The following is a 13331-nucleotide window of genomic DNA, read 5'->3' as shown; positions in this document are numbered from 1 at the left end:
TGAGATGTAAAAGCTGCAGTCATCCTATTTTAATTCAGAAGGTTGGTGGGAAGATTTCACCTCCTATAATGCTGGTGCCCAGATACAGAGGACAGCTAACAGGAATGTCTACTTTCTTGGCCTTGAACCGAAAATAAAGAAACGGTTAAGATCAGACGGCAATTATCCTCTTCTCCTGTTCTCTATCAACTAGAAAAACAGAAATTTTACCTACCTAGGCAGACTTTAAGAGGGTAATGTAGAATAGGTCATTTAGATGTTACTTTTTAAAATCTCTTTGGCCCTTGGGCACAATCAGTTGAATTACTGTGACCTACATTTGTTCCGTTTTTAAGATTAGTATGCACTTTCCCCTTCCAAAATGCCTGTGTTTGTATGTATATCAACAACCTCTAACAATATTTTTTTCATTAATTCCTCTAAGGTTTTATGCTTAGACTTGTGAGCCTGACTGCAATAAAAAGTTCTGAAAGCTTTATAATGAAATCTTTGTATGTTAGGTCCTGCTCTGCAGAAACACATGTGCTTAACCATAGGCATGTGAATAGTTCCACTGAGCTGGTTCTGCTACTTCTGCCTATAATGTTAAACACTTGTATAAATGTTTGCAGCATTTGGCTTCAGAGGCGGCAGAAAATGCAGTTACTGGTTGCATGTTTTTAGGCAGGTTTTGTGGTGACAAACTGCCAGAAGTGCTCACATCCACCGACAGCAGGATGTGGATTGAGTTCCGCAGCAGCAGCAACTGGGTTGGAAAGGGTTTTGCAGCTGTTTATGAAGGTAAGCCTCTTATAGATTAAAAATAATTTGGTTATGGAAGAATAATATTAACCAGATACCTTTTAAATTAACCATCCCCCACCAAAACTAACATATGAAATTAGTGTTTTATCATTAAGAGACAGTAGGTGCTAAATTACTAGACAGGGAATTTGAAACTCCTCACATGACCAGATTTCAGCCACGCTCTTTTTCAGGGAAATCACTGATAATAATCATAAACGCTTTTTACTGGTCTTTAGTTTACTAAATATGCATGTTCTTGGGCTTAGTGTTTGCAAAGATTTCTGTTTGTACTGTCTGTTTATCATTCAGAAAAAGCGGTCTTATAGTTTCCATATACTCTGGAAATAGTTAACAAAGGCACCCATGCACATTGGGTATATTAGCAAGTCAACATTTACCTGTTTAAAATAGAACCTGTACTTTTCATGAAAATATTTTTTAAATTATATTCGCTGTTTCTTCGAACTGAATGCAAGCTTGAAGTGATTAACTGTAGGTTAAAATTCATAGATCATTATAAAATATGAGATTTTGCTTTCACTTGTCTCTTTCTAAAGGTTAGTAAACATCAATGAAGAATGTTTATTAAGTATATTTAAAGTGTGAACAAAAATTTAATTATTTTGACTCTTTAAATATATTCTGTAAAATGTATAGATTCAGATGATCCATAATTACAAATTTATCCTCAACTCTGTAGCCATGTTTAGAGCTGTTAGAAATGCTGAATTATATTTGCTAACTAAAGAACATATAATGGTTTCAATCAATTGTGTTTTCAATAATTTATCCTTGGTAGATTTAAGTATTGTCCAGAACAATTTTATTACTAGTTTTGAAAATGGAAGCATATAATGTCACTTTGGGCATGGGGAAATTACAGAAAATGTAATTATTGACAGTAAAATGTTATGCCTTTATCAGCTATTTGTGGAGGTGAAATCCACAAAAATGAAGGCCAGATCCAGTCTCCCAATTATCCTGATGACTACAGACCAATGAAGGAATGTGTGTGGAAAATAACAGTGTCTGAAAACTACAATGTAGGATTAACCTTTCAAGCATTTGAGGTAAAGCCTTTTAACTAATCTCAGATGAGCACCTAATGGCTAAGTGTCAGTGAAATTTAAAGGAATATTTATTAAACTGTGAATGAATTTGAGTTCTCTATGAAAAATTACCTCCATAATCTGTGAAAGTTTCTCTTCCCTAGAAATTTTCAAAATTATAGGTTTTTTATGTTATCTCTAATATTTTAATGAGAATGTTAAAATTACTGAAGACAGTCACATTTTACCAAGTACATCGTCTAGCTCAGCAATCTTACTTCAATATTCTGTTAAATAATCAGGACTTTTTATTTTTTGCTAAATCTTATAGTCAAAAATTAATGTGTGGCTGGAGAAAAAAACCCACTGTGTTCTTTGGCCTCTGCTTTGAAAAGGAAAAAACCCTAAAAATAATATTCAGATCAAAAACTTACATTTAGTGAGGAAAGAATGAAAGATGTGGTGAGTCGTCATACCTGTATGTCTTTAGTGTCCATCATGCTGTGTATAACATTGCTAAACTATGGTAAACTATTATATAAAAAAGAAAAAGTAATATTTCATGTCTGTTTTATTCCTACACAATACAATGGCTTCAACTTTGTCGATAAATTTAGGAGAATACTTTGAGTTAATTTGTTTTCTTTGAATATGTTTCAGTAGTAAGGGCATGAAGAACATTTTTTAGAAATCTAGACTTTTTGCCTTTATGTTGTACCTAGATCTAAATACAGGTACAGTGAACAGAGCTGTAATTTCCAACCTGACACTTTAGTCTTGCAGGCAGACTTCAGGGTTATGGTACATTTTTGCAATGATTGGTAGAAAAATTTGAGACAATAAGGGATTAGGACTTTATCAGCAATTATGAATATAAAATATCAAAGTTTTATTATTATCATAGATTATACTTAATTTTCCTTTTTTTTTTTGCAATCCTGAATTAATGTCAGTTCTAGTGCAGACAAGATCAGCTTCCCCTGATCTTCTGAGTCTGCATGATCTGGCTCAAGACTACTTACCATATAGTATGTTAGTCTCTTTATTTAAGCCCTGTTGAAAATGAATGTTTTGAGTACCTTTTATATAATTTACTGACTAGATGTGGAGCTTTTCTAGTCTGCCATTGGTGCTCAGCATTTCTTAATGTGATGACAAGGGAAATGGCCCTATTCCTCTGCAAGAGAGACTTGCTGCAATGTTTGGTCTGCATGCAGTTGATCAGCAATGGTTTGCATGTGCTTGAAGTGACCTCAGTTCAATATCATCGCTGGCAGAATCAAACATCTCTCCCTATCTTTCAGGACCTTTTTCTAATCACCAAGTTAGGGACTATTTACAAGTGTGAGGATGGCATGTTTTTGCCTCGCCATGCAGGAAATAACCAGAAGCAATAGACCAGCAAACAACAGAACATTTTAGTAGACAAGATTAGGGCCTTAGGAAGAAGCGTCCAGTTTTTCCTCCAGACTGTTTAGTGTTCTGGCACTCTCTAGAGGTGAGACAAGTGGACTGACACCTCATAAGAAGACAGAGGAAATTGGGCAGAAATATAGTCAGGGGACAGTCTCAAATTGGGGCTTTGTGTGTTTTGAAAAGAAAAAAGAATTCCAACAGTAGGGACTTGAAATGCTTTCCAGGGAGAGTCTGAGTTGTAATTCCAGAGTGGCAAGATGCCCTTGAGCACCAAATGAGGCACCCCAGGCAGGTACAAGACTGTTATATCTGTCTTTGTGGCACCTCTTACTGGCTCATCCACTGGGCTCCCTGCTGAGGATGGGAGTTGCTTTGGGAGCTGCTCTGCAGTGCCTGGACATTCAGCACTGATTTCCCTTTCTGCTCCCAGCCCTTGGAGGTAGGTGTTCTGGTTTTTGGTACTGAGTCCCACTCTGGACTGAATCCTTGGTGCACTGCCCAGTAAAACAAAAAGTTGCTTAAAAATCACTGTTCCTAGTGCCAGCTGAGATAGAAAAAAGTAAATGTCAGGCCAGAGAGTTATTGCAGTGTGTTTGTGAGAAAATTACTTCTCTGTGTTCTGAAAGGTACAGTTAAGTAAGGGGAATTCTCATTATCCCTATGTAATACTAGGAAAAAAACCCCCTGTATAAATAACCTTAATTCTGAAATGAAGGCACTAGGGAAACTGAGAATTTCAAGCTGTATCAATGAGTCATCTTGTTTTGCCTGCTGTGGGCAACACATTTTCCACTGAGTGCAGGATTACACTTTCTTATTTGGCTGCTATAATTTCCACTGTCTGTGTGAGAGAAGAGATGTTGGGACTGGGAACTCCATATTTTTCATTGTGACAGTCACCTTTATAATATTTTTCTTTGAAAATTAGCAGGGGGTTTTTTTTGTTAGTTTGTTTGCTTTTGTATTTAAGGACCTTTTTTGGCATGCAGTCTCACCAGCTAAAAAAAATCCAGAGGGTTTGTAGAGCAGATTCATATGAATCTTCCTCATTTGAGTGACCTTGTTAAACTCTGTGCAGATAGTTTGTTACAGCAGATAATTTAAATTATTTTTACATAAATCAGGGAATAAAATTTCTCTGATCTACTGATTTCACTAGGCACATATTCCACCTTTTATGATGGAAGTAGGCAGATATGTTTACCTGTATTGCAGTTTGACTTTATGAACAAATTTAACAATGGCAAAAAATAATGTAAAGATTTTTACTGCAATAGAATTGCTCCTAGATTTGCCCTTCTTATCCTTTTTCTCCTTTTTTTGGGTTCAATTTTAGGGGATTTTTTTTTGTTTATTTTAATTTTACTTTTTATCTTTTTTCCTGTTGGAGGAGTGCTAGAAGACAAAGATACTCTGGATGTGTATTTGTTTGGGTTTTTTGGTTTGGTTGGTTTGTTGTTGTTTTTCTAAACCTGAAACTACCTATGAGACATTTTTTTGAGATGAGATGTAGAGAATGTCTCTGGCTTACCATTTCTCTGGGAAGTTTCATAGTTTTCCTGTTCTTCTGTGCCTGCTTTAGTAATTTTTCTGACATTTTCTCAACTTAGTTCTCTGATGCCATTCAAATTCTATGTTTCTTCCAAGGCCTTCACGAGCTGAGGTTATCTTTCAGTTTTCCATAGGAAATGCATTTTTCTGTAAAAAAACTTTAGATATGATTTCTTTTTTAAAATTTGCTAATATTCTGTGTATTTCTTCTCATCAACATGTAATATCATGTGGATATCTTATGAAATTTTAGTGCTTCAGTAAACAAGATTTATGGGATCAGTCCAGTTACAGCCAAACTCACCAGGGGCCCTTTCATTAATTGTGAGAGATTTTCCTTGAGGAACAAATAGGAAGTAGGAAAAATAAGAAAAATAGGAAATATAGGAGGAAGCAGGAGGAATAAGAGACTATTGCAAGTGCAGTAGACCTTTGTATGGCAGTGTTCCCAGATGAGAGTACCACATAATCTTAAAATTTGAGGTACGGGAAAAAAACCCCACATTTTATAATTTCTTTCATCAATTACCAAGTACCAGTTTTTTCTCAAAACCACACTAATTATCTGTTAGGTTATATATAGGTGTAACACTTCAATCCCTTAATGTTGATAATGCTGGCATCACTTGCACTAGTAGTAAACTAAATATAAGTGAATATGGTAGAACAGCCACCTTTCAAATGGGTTTTTTTGAAACTCAGTCTTTTTTTTGAAACTTTGCAAGTTGGTTGATTCTTATAGTCTTAGCAAGTTAGAAACTTACTCCTATACAAAATGTATTTTTAGCTGTTCTCTTCTGCCCAAAATAAAGTAATCCTCAGAAAAGAAATTACTAATTCACCTCAGTGGAAATTTGGCACATGTAACTCAGAGCCACACTGGGCTGGTGAATAATCATAATTTCCATATTCCCCATAAAAAATGGAAACATGGGAAAAAATGGATGTTAATTAAGTGTCTTAAGTACTGAAATGACCACAGATGTGTGGGGAAAATGCACAATTCCTTCATTGATATTAGTGAGCTTTAGACCAGTTCACTTCTCGATTTTTACTGAGATAACAAGGCAGACTTTATTTCAAATTGGAATATGATGTCATGAATTTATTATTTAGATTAATGAAAATTTGGAATTGGTATTGTCAAAAACTTACCAGTGCTCCTGTACTACGTTAGTTGCATACAGTTGCCACTAAAATCAGCAATAGGTGGTTGCATCCCAAATCTTACTGGCTTTCCTCACTCATTCCCAAACTCTGTCCCAGAACAATTCCTGATCAAAAATCTAGGAAATTGCAGTAAATGGCAATATGGTTTGTGATAGAGGAGTGGGTGGGAGAAAATTATGCATGTAAATGCCTGGAGAATGGGAAAGTTGGAAAGAAGACAGAGAAATGTTGCGTGTAAGTGCCATATTTTGATGCCACTAAAATGGCACAAAATAAAACAGTTCCTTCCTCCCAAATTTTCCTTTTACATAAGAAATATTAATGTGCTTAATGGAAGTTCCTTAGTCTGTGATGATTCCTGAGCTTCATGTTGGTCGTGGTGCACAAGTAGAGCAGAGAACCAGTGGCTACTTCTGCTTACTGTGAAGCTTAGGTGCAAGAAAAACTCTCTGGAGAGCAAATGTAGACTTTTCTGGGCTTAGTTTGGACTTCTTTATTGATTTAACAGAATATGGATGTGCTGAATTGGATTTGAGGCTTTCTCCAACCCTTCTACTTGACTGTGATCCTGTTACCCTCCCCATCCTCTCCATCCCTAATCTTGCCTCTCCCAATTCAGCTAGTTAGTTTAAAAAGAGTGTTTTTATAGGAATTATTTTTGAATGCTTGGATCTAGTTAATTCTTTTATTTAATAAAGACTGAGCGATGTGAAATATTCCAACAGTAAAATGACCCCGCTCAAGAGGGTTTTTAATTTTCTTGAGAGAGACACACTCTCAATAAAGACGAGCATCGTAAATGATCTATCATATGGCAAAGGTCATATTTGGGCTGCTACTGATTTCCTCTCTGGTGCAATTCCCATTCTGATGGACTCTGCAAATGCTATTATGTAAGGAGCACAAGGCTCACTACTCAAGCAAACATGCACACATGCCCACTCACATATTAGTCTGTGTTTCAATGTCATCCAGCAGAAAGTTTAAATGGAAAGGGAAATTTTCAGTTGCTCTGGTTTCAGTAAGTTTCTCCATCAGTACAGTACAGATTCACTCATTGACCCAGAAAATCAAAAGAGGACACTTGAAGTCAGGAATTGTGCAAGAGAAACTGGACACATTGGCCACTGAAAAATTAGCTTATTTTTGTCCTCTGTTCTGTTGACTACTCAAGAGCTGATCATTTTATATGTGTGTTCGGGTCTAATTTTTCAGATGTATCAAATTCCTTATGCACCACAATTTTTTACCTTTATCCTGCAACATCAGTGAACAGTGACAAATGCAAAATTTTACTTTGTCTGGAGGATAAAAGGAGATTCCAAAAATCCTATCATATTGTTGAAATTTGAGCTTTTTAATATTGCTAAAACAGTGAATATTTCTGACCTGTTTAGTTTCTGAGCCATTAATCTTCTTTAGTTGAGTGTACATGACAAAAGAGGACTTGACTTGAGATGAGAGTAGAAGTTTAACAGAGCACTAGGAAGCTTAGAGGTGAGTATGTCTTTTTTAGGTTTTTTTTCCCAGTTAAACTGTTGTGTCCTTAGTAACATTTCAGTATTTTTTTTGTGCAGAAAACAAGTGTAGTTAAAATCCATTCGATAATGTTCATTGATCTTCCTGCTGCTTGAACCCTAATCAGAGACCTGAACCTTAACTTTGAAAAAATTTAAATTATTTTTATTATCTGCCTGATATTTGTGGTCAAGTTCAGGTAGGTAATTTTGAAAATTATGTTTTAAAGATTGAAAGACATGACAACTGTGCGTATGACTACTTGGAAATCCGAGATGGAACAAATGAGAACAGTCCTTTGATTGGTCACTTTTGTGGCTATGACAAGCCAGAAGACATTAGATCTACCTCTAATACCCTGTGGATGAAGTTTGTGTCTGATGGAACTGTTAACAAAGCAGGGTTTGCAGCTAACTTTTTTAAAGGTAAGTGTTAAAATATATTTTGGGAGTTATGAACAGCTTATCACTTCTTCTTGGATTAGAAAATTATGAAGGGATATTAAAAATATTTCTCAATCTTTTTTTTACTACTAGAATGAATAGAATAATTCTTCTGGGCATAAAATTTATTCAAAACAAAATAATAAATGTTTTTGAATCTCCTAGTAAAATGTGTCCAAAGACTGAAGGAACATATTCAGCACAACTTTCTACTGCCTTCAAGTTCAGTTAATCAACTTAGTTCTGAAACATACCTCATTTTGAAAAATGGCACATTTTTTACATTGTGTTATCAAATATAAAGTTAAACAATGTAATTGCAAATGGCTTTTTTTTCCTGTTTAAGATTTTTTCCCTTTTTTTGTCTAAATCTTGTCATTTTTTTTCTGATCTATTTTCTGGGTTGGTCTGCTTTATTACTCTCTGTAAGGAGGGAAAAAAAACCAAAAAAGAGATCAGAAATCATATTGAGCAATAACCTCATAGTCTTCTGTGAAGCTTAGGTGCAAGAAATATGTTTTTTGGGGAGAGGAGAGTGTCATACAACTGCACAAATGCCTGAAGGATTTGATACATGGAAAGTTTTTAATTTGCACACGGCACTGCCGGTGGCACAGTTAAAGCCACGAGCAGTGGTGTGGCCATGGTGATACCTGAAATACAGGTCATGCCACCAGGAAAACCGTTTTGTTCTTTTGTAAAGAAACCATGGTTATTCTAATCCCAACTGATAGTTTTTGTTGTAGGCAATTATAATTTTGAAGGCAATAGGCATGAGAGTAGGAGCTCTTATTTTTTTCCCTGAGAAATTACTTGTCCTGGTGTAAGAAAATAATATTCCAGCATCTTAGGAATACTTCAGTGATGAATCTCATGGGAATATTTCAGAGCTAGCAGAGAGAACACACAATTCCTTTCCCTCCCCCAACCCTGATTCATCTTGTTCCTTTTAATATCAGTAGAATAAAAACCTAGGATTTGAGGATTCTGTTAATCTGTTTTTGAGTATGAATTCAGGATAATGTACAGATTGATTCTGAGGGAGATAAAGTGCCCTTCAAGTGACCCTACTGTGGATTTTCAATCTTTCCTTCAATACTTTGTACAATCTTCAGATTATAGCTGCCTGAATTACTGTATGCTGCACACAAAGTGCTTATAAATTAGTTCTGCAGCTGTTAGTAGACATTGATAAAAAAAAAACAAACAAAACAACCCAACAAAAAAACCACACCCCACATAGGAAAAATTTTTATTTTCTCTGTTGCAGGTCTCCTTAACATTTGAAAATCCTCTAGTCAGCAACCATAGTGGTTTAAGTAGTGCATCTTATAATGGCATGCATATAGCTTTCTGGGTTAATATTGATCCAGCAGTTACAGCTGAGGAAGGTAATTATTTAACACATTTTTGCATTCTTGCCTGTCTTGGCAGAGGAAGATGAATGTGCCAAACCTGACAATGGGGGCTGTGAGCAGCGCTGTGTGAATACCCTGGGCAGTTACCAGTGCGCCTGCGATCCTGGCTACGAACTTGGTCCTGACAAGAAGAGTTGTGAAGGTACAGTGTGCTGCTGTCTTATGGGCTCTTAAAGCTCTCAGAGTGCCATGGCCTCAATGAAATGCTACACATCTCTTGGGCTCTGTCTGAACAGCATGAGATCTGTGGAACCCAACCCAGAAAAGCAATGCTGTCCTTTTAGTAGTCATGCCAGAGCCATGTTTGTCCCGTGTCCATCAGCAATTTCATTTTGCAGATTTTGCTGTTAGTCAATCAGGAATGGTGCAAAGCAGGGCTCCATACCACTTATTACACTATTCATACTCACTAAAGCAAAGTCTCTCAAGGAGACAATTACCAGCAGAGTATGTGCCACTTTCTCAGATTCAGTGTTTAATGACCCCTCTGGGCACCTCGGCCTGGGATGTGCCTGGGAAGCTGGCAGGTCTATATTTTAGCTCAGAGGTATCCTCTCCACTCCTAGCCACACTGTGGACTTTTCTTAATTTTCAGGGTGAGCAAAGTGTGTTCAAATAATCATTTGGAGAAAAAAGAAAGAGATAAGCAGAAGTCCGTGTAAACATAGGACTGAACTGAGATAAGATTTTGTGTTCTATTCATATTTCATATCAAAGGACAGAACCATAAGCTCTTGATCATTATGCACCAAGAGTTGTTTGATTTTTACTCATAGACACCAATAAATCAAAGGCTAGCACAAATTTATTCTTAGCTCATCTGTTTGACTAGTGAATAGATTTTGAAAATTGGGGTGCTTGGAGTCCTGGTTTTCTTCTAATGCAATTCACTGATTTCTCTTTTTTCTGATTTCCTTTCTTTAATTTATTATTTTTCACAGTTTGGGGTAATTTTGCCTAGTTTCTTTGCAATTCTTTCTTGTTATTTTGCTTTTGGATCTGCAGTGTTGGTTTTGGTTTTTTGTTTGTTGTATGTTTGTGTGAGCTGGTGGAAGTCCTAGATTAAAGGCATGTTAGATTGTGGCTCTCATGAAGCTGACTGGGGTTTTTTTTTGGTTGTTTTTCCTCCCTCACCGACCTTTAGTGAAGAGAACATTGGAAAAGCAAGTTATTTGGATGTCTGCACATTAGATAGACAATAAGAAAATGAGTTCAATCAAAGGGAGGGCCATGAAGACAAAGGTTTGATCTCTGGGCTTTTGATCATCAGCCCAAATTTACATAAGGAATTGAGTTTAGTCTGCTTGCTTATTCAAGTCAGAATACTAGAGAAGTCTTTCAGAAGGCTCTTCTCTCTACCTCTGAAAAATAGAAGAGAGATACATTCCTGGAGCCCAAACAGTAAAACAACTCTGTCAAAAGAAGTCACTCTAAGCACTGCAGTGCACTTTAGAGCAAAAACCATGAGCTATCCCTGAAAGTGTGCATGTGTTTGTTCCAACTGAGGTGGCACTCACTGTGTGTAGATAGTACTTGGAACTGCTGAATCAAAATTACTGTGTAGTCACTGTGTGCATTACTTCCTCGTTCTAGTTTGGGCCGTTTGTGTGAGCTAGCTCGATTAATTCACATGTGAGTAGAAGCCTCTAGTCACAAACTTGGCCTTATACTTCACTGCAGTGTTGACATGCACAGAAATTTGCTTTATGATCTTCTAATCCAAGTCTCCCCCAATGGCAGCATATTAGAAAGGGTTAAGATTTTCTTTTTTCACTATTTCCACATTTTCCACCCTTGCCTCAAGGATCAGTAGAACAATGTTCAGAAGCAGAAATTGAAATCTGGCAGTAGTTTCTCTGACCCAGATTGGATCATTTGAGGGGACAGCTTGTGTCATCTGGATGCAGTCTTTAAACATATGTCTGGTCTTTTTTGATACACTGAGGTGTGACCCAAGGTCTTAGTTCACCCATTCCCATACTTTTACATGTTTACCAAGAAATGTGCTGCATGGAAAACTAGGGACCGGGAGAAACACTTGTGTGTGTCTGAGTTGACAAAATGAGCCTTGACATAGTAACTGGTGAATTCTCCCAGCTGTGTTAGATGGAGTAGATGCAGTATGTGAGATCATCAGCTAGACTGCTATAGCCAGTTTTTAAAGCATTCAGTGTTAGCAGAGAGCAGTTGAGCAGAGCTCCTTCCTTCAGCTCTTTAGAAAGAGATTTGTGGATGATTTCCAGTGCTGTCACAGTGCTGTAATGGTTATCAATGTAGCAGAGTGTGATTGAGAGCTTCTCTAAATCCCCTTACTTTCCTTTAAAAAAAAAAAGCACAGATGGAAAAGATTAATGAGTTTATCCTTTGCTAGTTGAACTGCATTCAAGAACGTTGTACAGTATTTTTCCGTTTTATGGAGGTGATTATTTGGCATATACTTGGAAATAAGAGGCATTTTCTCTTTTAATTGAACATCCATGATTCAGCAAAAGTAATTGTGACTGAAGTGTATGTGACTGCTCTTCCAAAGAAGTGACCCTAGCTAGTGGGTTATGGGAGGCATATACAGCCATATGAGCTGAGACAGGTAGGGCTGATTCTGCATCAGTAATGAAGGAGAGAAGCACATCCTAAGTATCCCCCTGTCAGAAGAGGGGTGGTCAAGGTCTTGGGGAGGGCGGTGAGGTCAGAGGACTTGTATGGGAAAGGCTGTGAGAGAATAACCAGAGTCTCTGGAGGGAGGGGAAAAGAATGAATATGATAACGCCTTGTGTAGTCCTGAAACTTATCTCTGCCCACAAACCTGCAAGCTGTTCAAGATACGGGCTGTCTCTTTCTCTTTGTTTGCACCAAGCATGATAAAGCAAGATTCTGATTAGTCTGTCTGGGCATTGCAGCATATAAGTAATGAGAGGACTGACTCTTCTTAGCATGTTTCTGTTTATAGTAAAGCACACTGTCAGTCAAGAAATGATGTTCTCTTTTAATTTTACAGCTGCTTGTGGAGGACTCCTGACAAAGCTAAATGGGACTATAACCACACCAGGGTGGCCAAAAGAGTATCCTCCAAACAAAAACTGTGTGTGGCAGGTGGTTGCCCCAACACAATACCGAATTTCAATGAAGTTTGAGTTTTTTGAGTTAGAAGGGAATGAAGTAAGTAACGAAGAGCTGCACAATCTGTTACACTCTAAGTGGTTTCACAAGCATTCAGAAATAGATATTGTCTTATAGAACCCTTGCTGACCTTTCATATGCTGACAATAAGCATGGATATTCTTGTTTTCATTTTGGGACAGTTTCTGGATTCTTTCAAAACAAACATGGAAAGAATAGCTCTCTTTTACATATCATCTAAATGTATATGTATTACAAGAAATTTTAAAAAGATGTTCTCTGCTGAGTCTCAGCTGACTTTTTTATCAACAAAATAAAACAGAGCAAATGGGGCTGAAGCATATTGGAAAGAATTCAAGAGAAGAAAATCTGGAGAAACCAAATCATCTTTACAGACTGTCTACAAAGAATACACATAAGCTGTGGTTAGTGATGGAGTGAGTGAGCATTTAAGTCACTTACAAGTATCTCACTGGGGGAATAGTTTGAAGTGAGCAGTACCAGAAATAAGTCACGATAGAACAGCAGCAGTTTTTGAGCTGGGCAACCCCCAGAGGCATGGGAGATCTTCTGCCCAGGTAGGAGGAGGGACAGGGCAGAGCCCTCCATGTGCTGAAGAATACTCCTTACAGCTTTAAACAAAGTGGTGGGGGCTGCAGTGCTTTTGGGATGAGAAGCAGTAAAATGTGGGTTTCAACATCCTTTTCACTTTTTGTTCTGCTTCGTAGGCAATTCTCTGTCATATCATTGAATTCCCTCACCACACTCCAGCCATAACATGCTGTAACCACTGAGTTTAAATGCACATTTTTTACAGGCATTAAGAACACAAATCCCAGGATGTTATTTCTGACATTTCTATT

The 13331-nt window shown here is 37.1% G+C and overlaps 1 protein-coding gene across 1 annotated transcript in view; it reads left to right on the top strand.

The window, feature by feature from the left end:
* TLL1 (tolloid like 1) overlaps positions 1–13331 on the top strand; it is a 124722-nt gene that overhangs the window by 86938 nt on the left and 24453 nt on the right. The window contains exons 11-15 of the mRNA XM_058024962.1: positions 664–780; positions 1711–1856; positions 7720–7915; positions 9368–9493; positions 12347–12507. Of these exons, the coding sequence (XP_057880945.1) occupies positions 664–780; positions 1711–1856; positions 7720–7915; positions 9368–9493; positions 12347–12507 (746 nt within the window). The remainder of the gene's footprint in view (positions 1–663; positions 781–1710; positions 1857–7719; positions 7916–9367; positions 9494–12346; positions 12508–13331) is intronic.

The sequence above is a fragment of the Melospiza georgiana genome, chromosome 5 (genome assembly GCF_028018845.1).
Source record: "Melospiza georgiana isolate bMelGeo1 chromosome 5, bMelGeo1.pri, whole genome shotgun sequence".
In the NCBI taxonomy this organism is placed as follows: Eukaryota; Metazoa; Chordata; class Aves; order Passeriformes; family Passerellidae; genus Melospiza; species Melospiza georgiana.
Note: the sequence above shows the minus strand (reverse complement) of the source record. Positions and strands in the feature narration are given on the sequence as shown.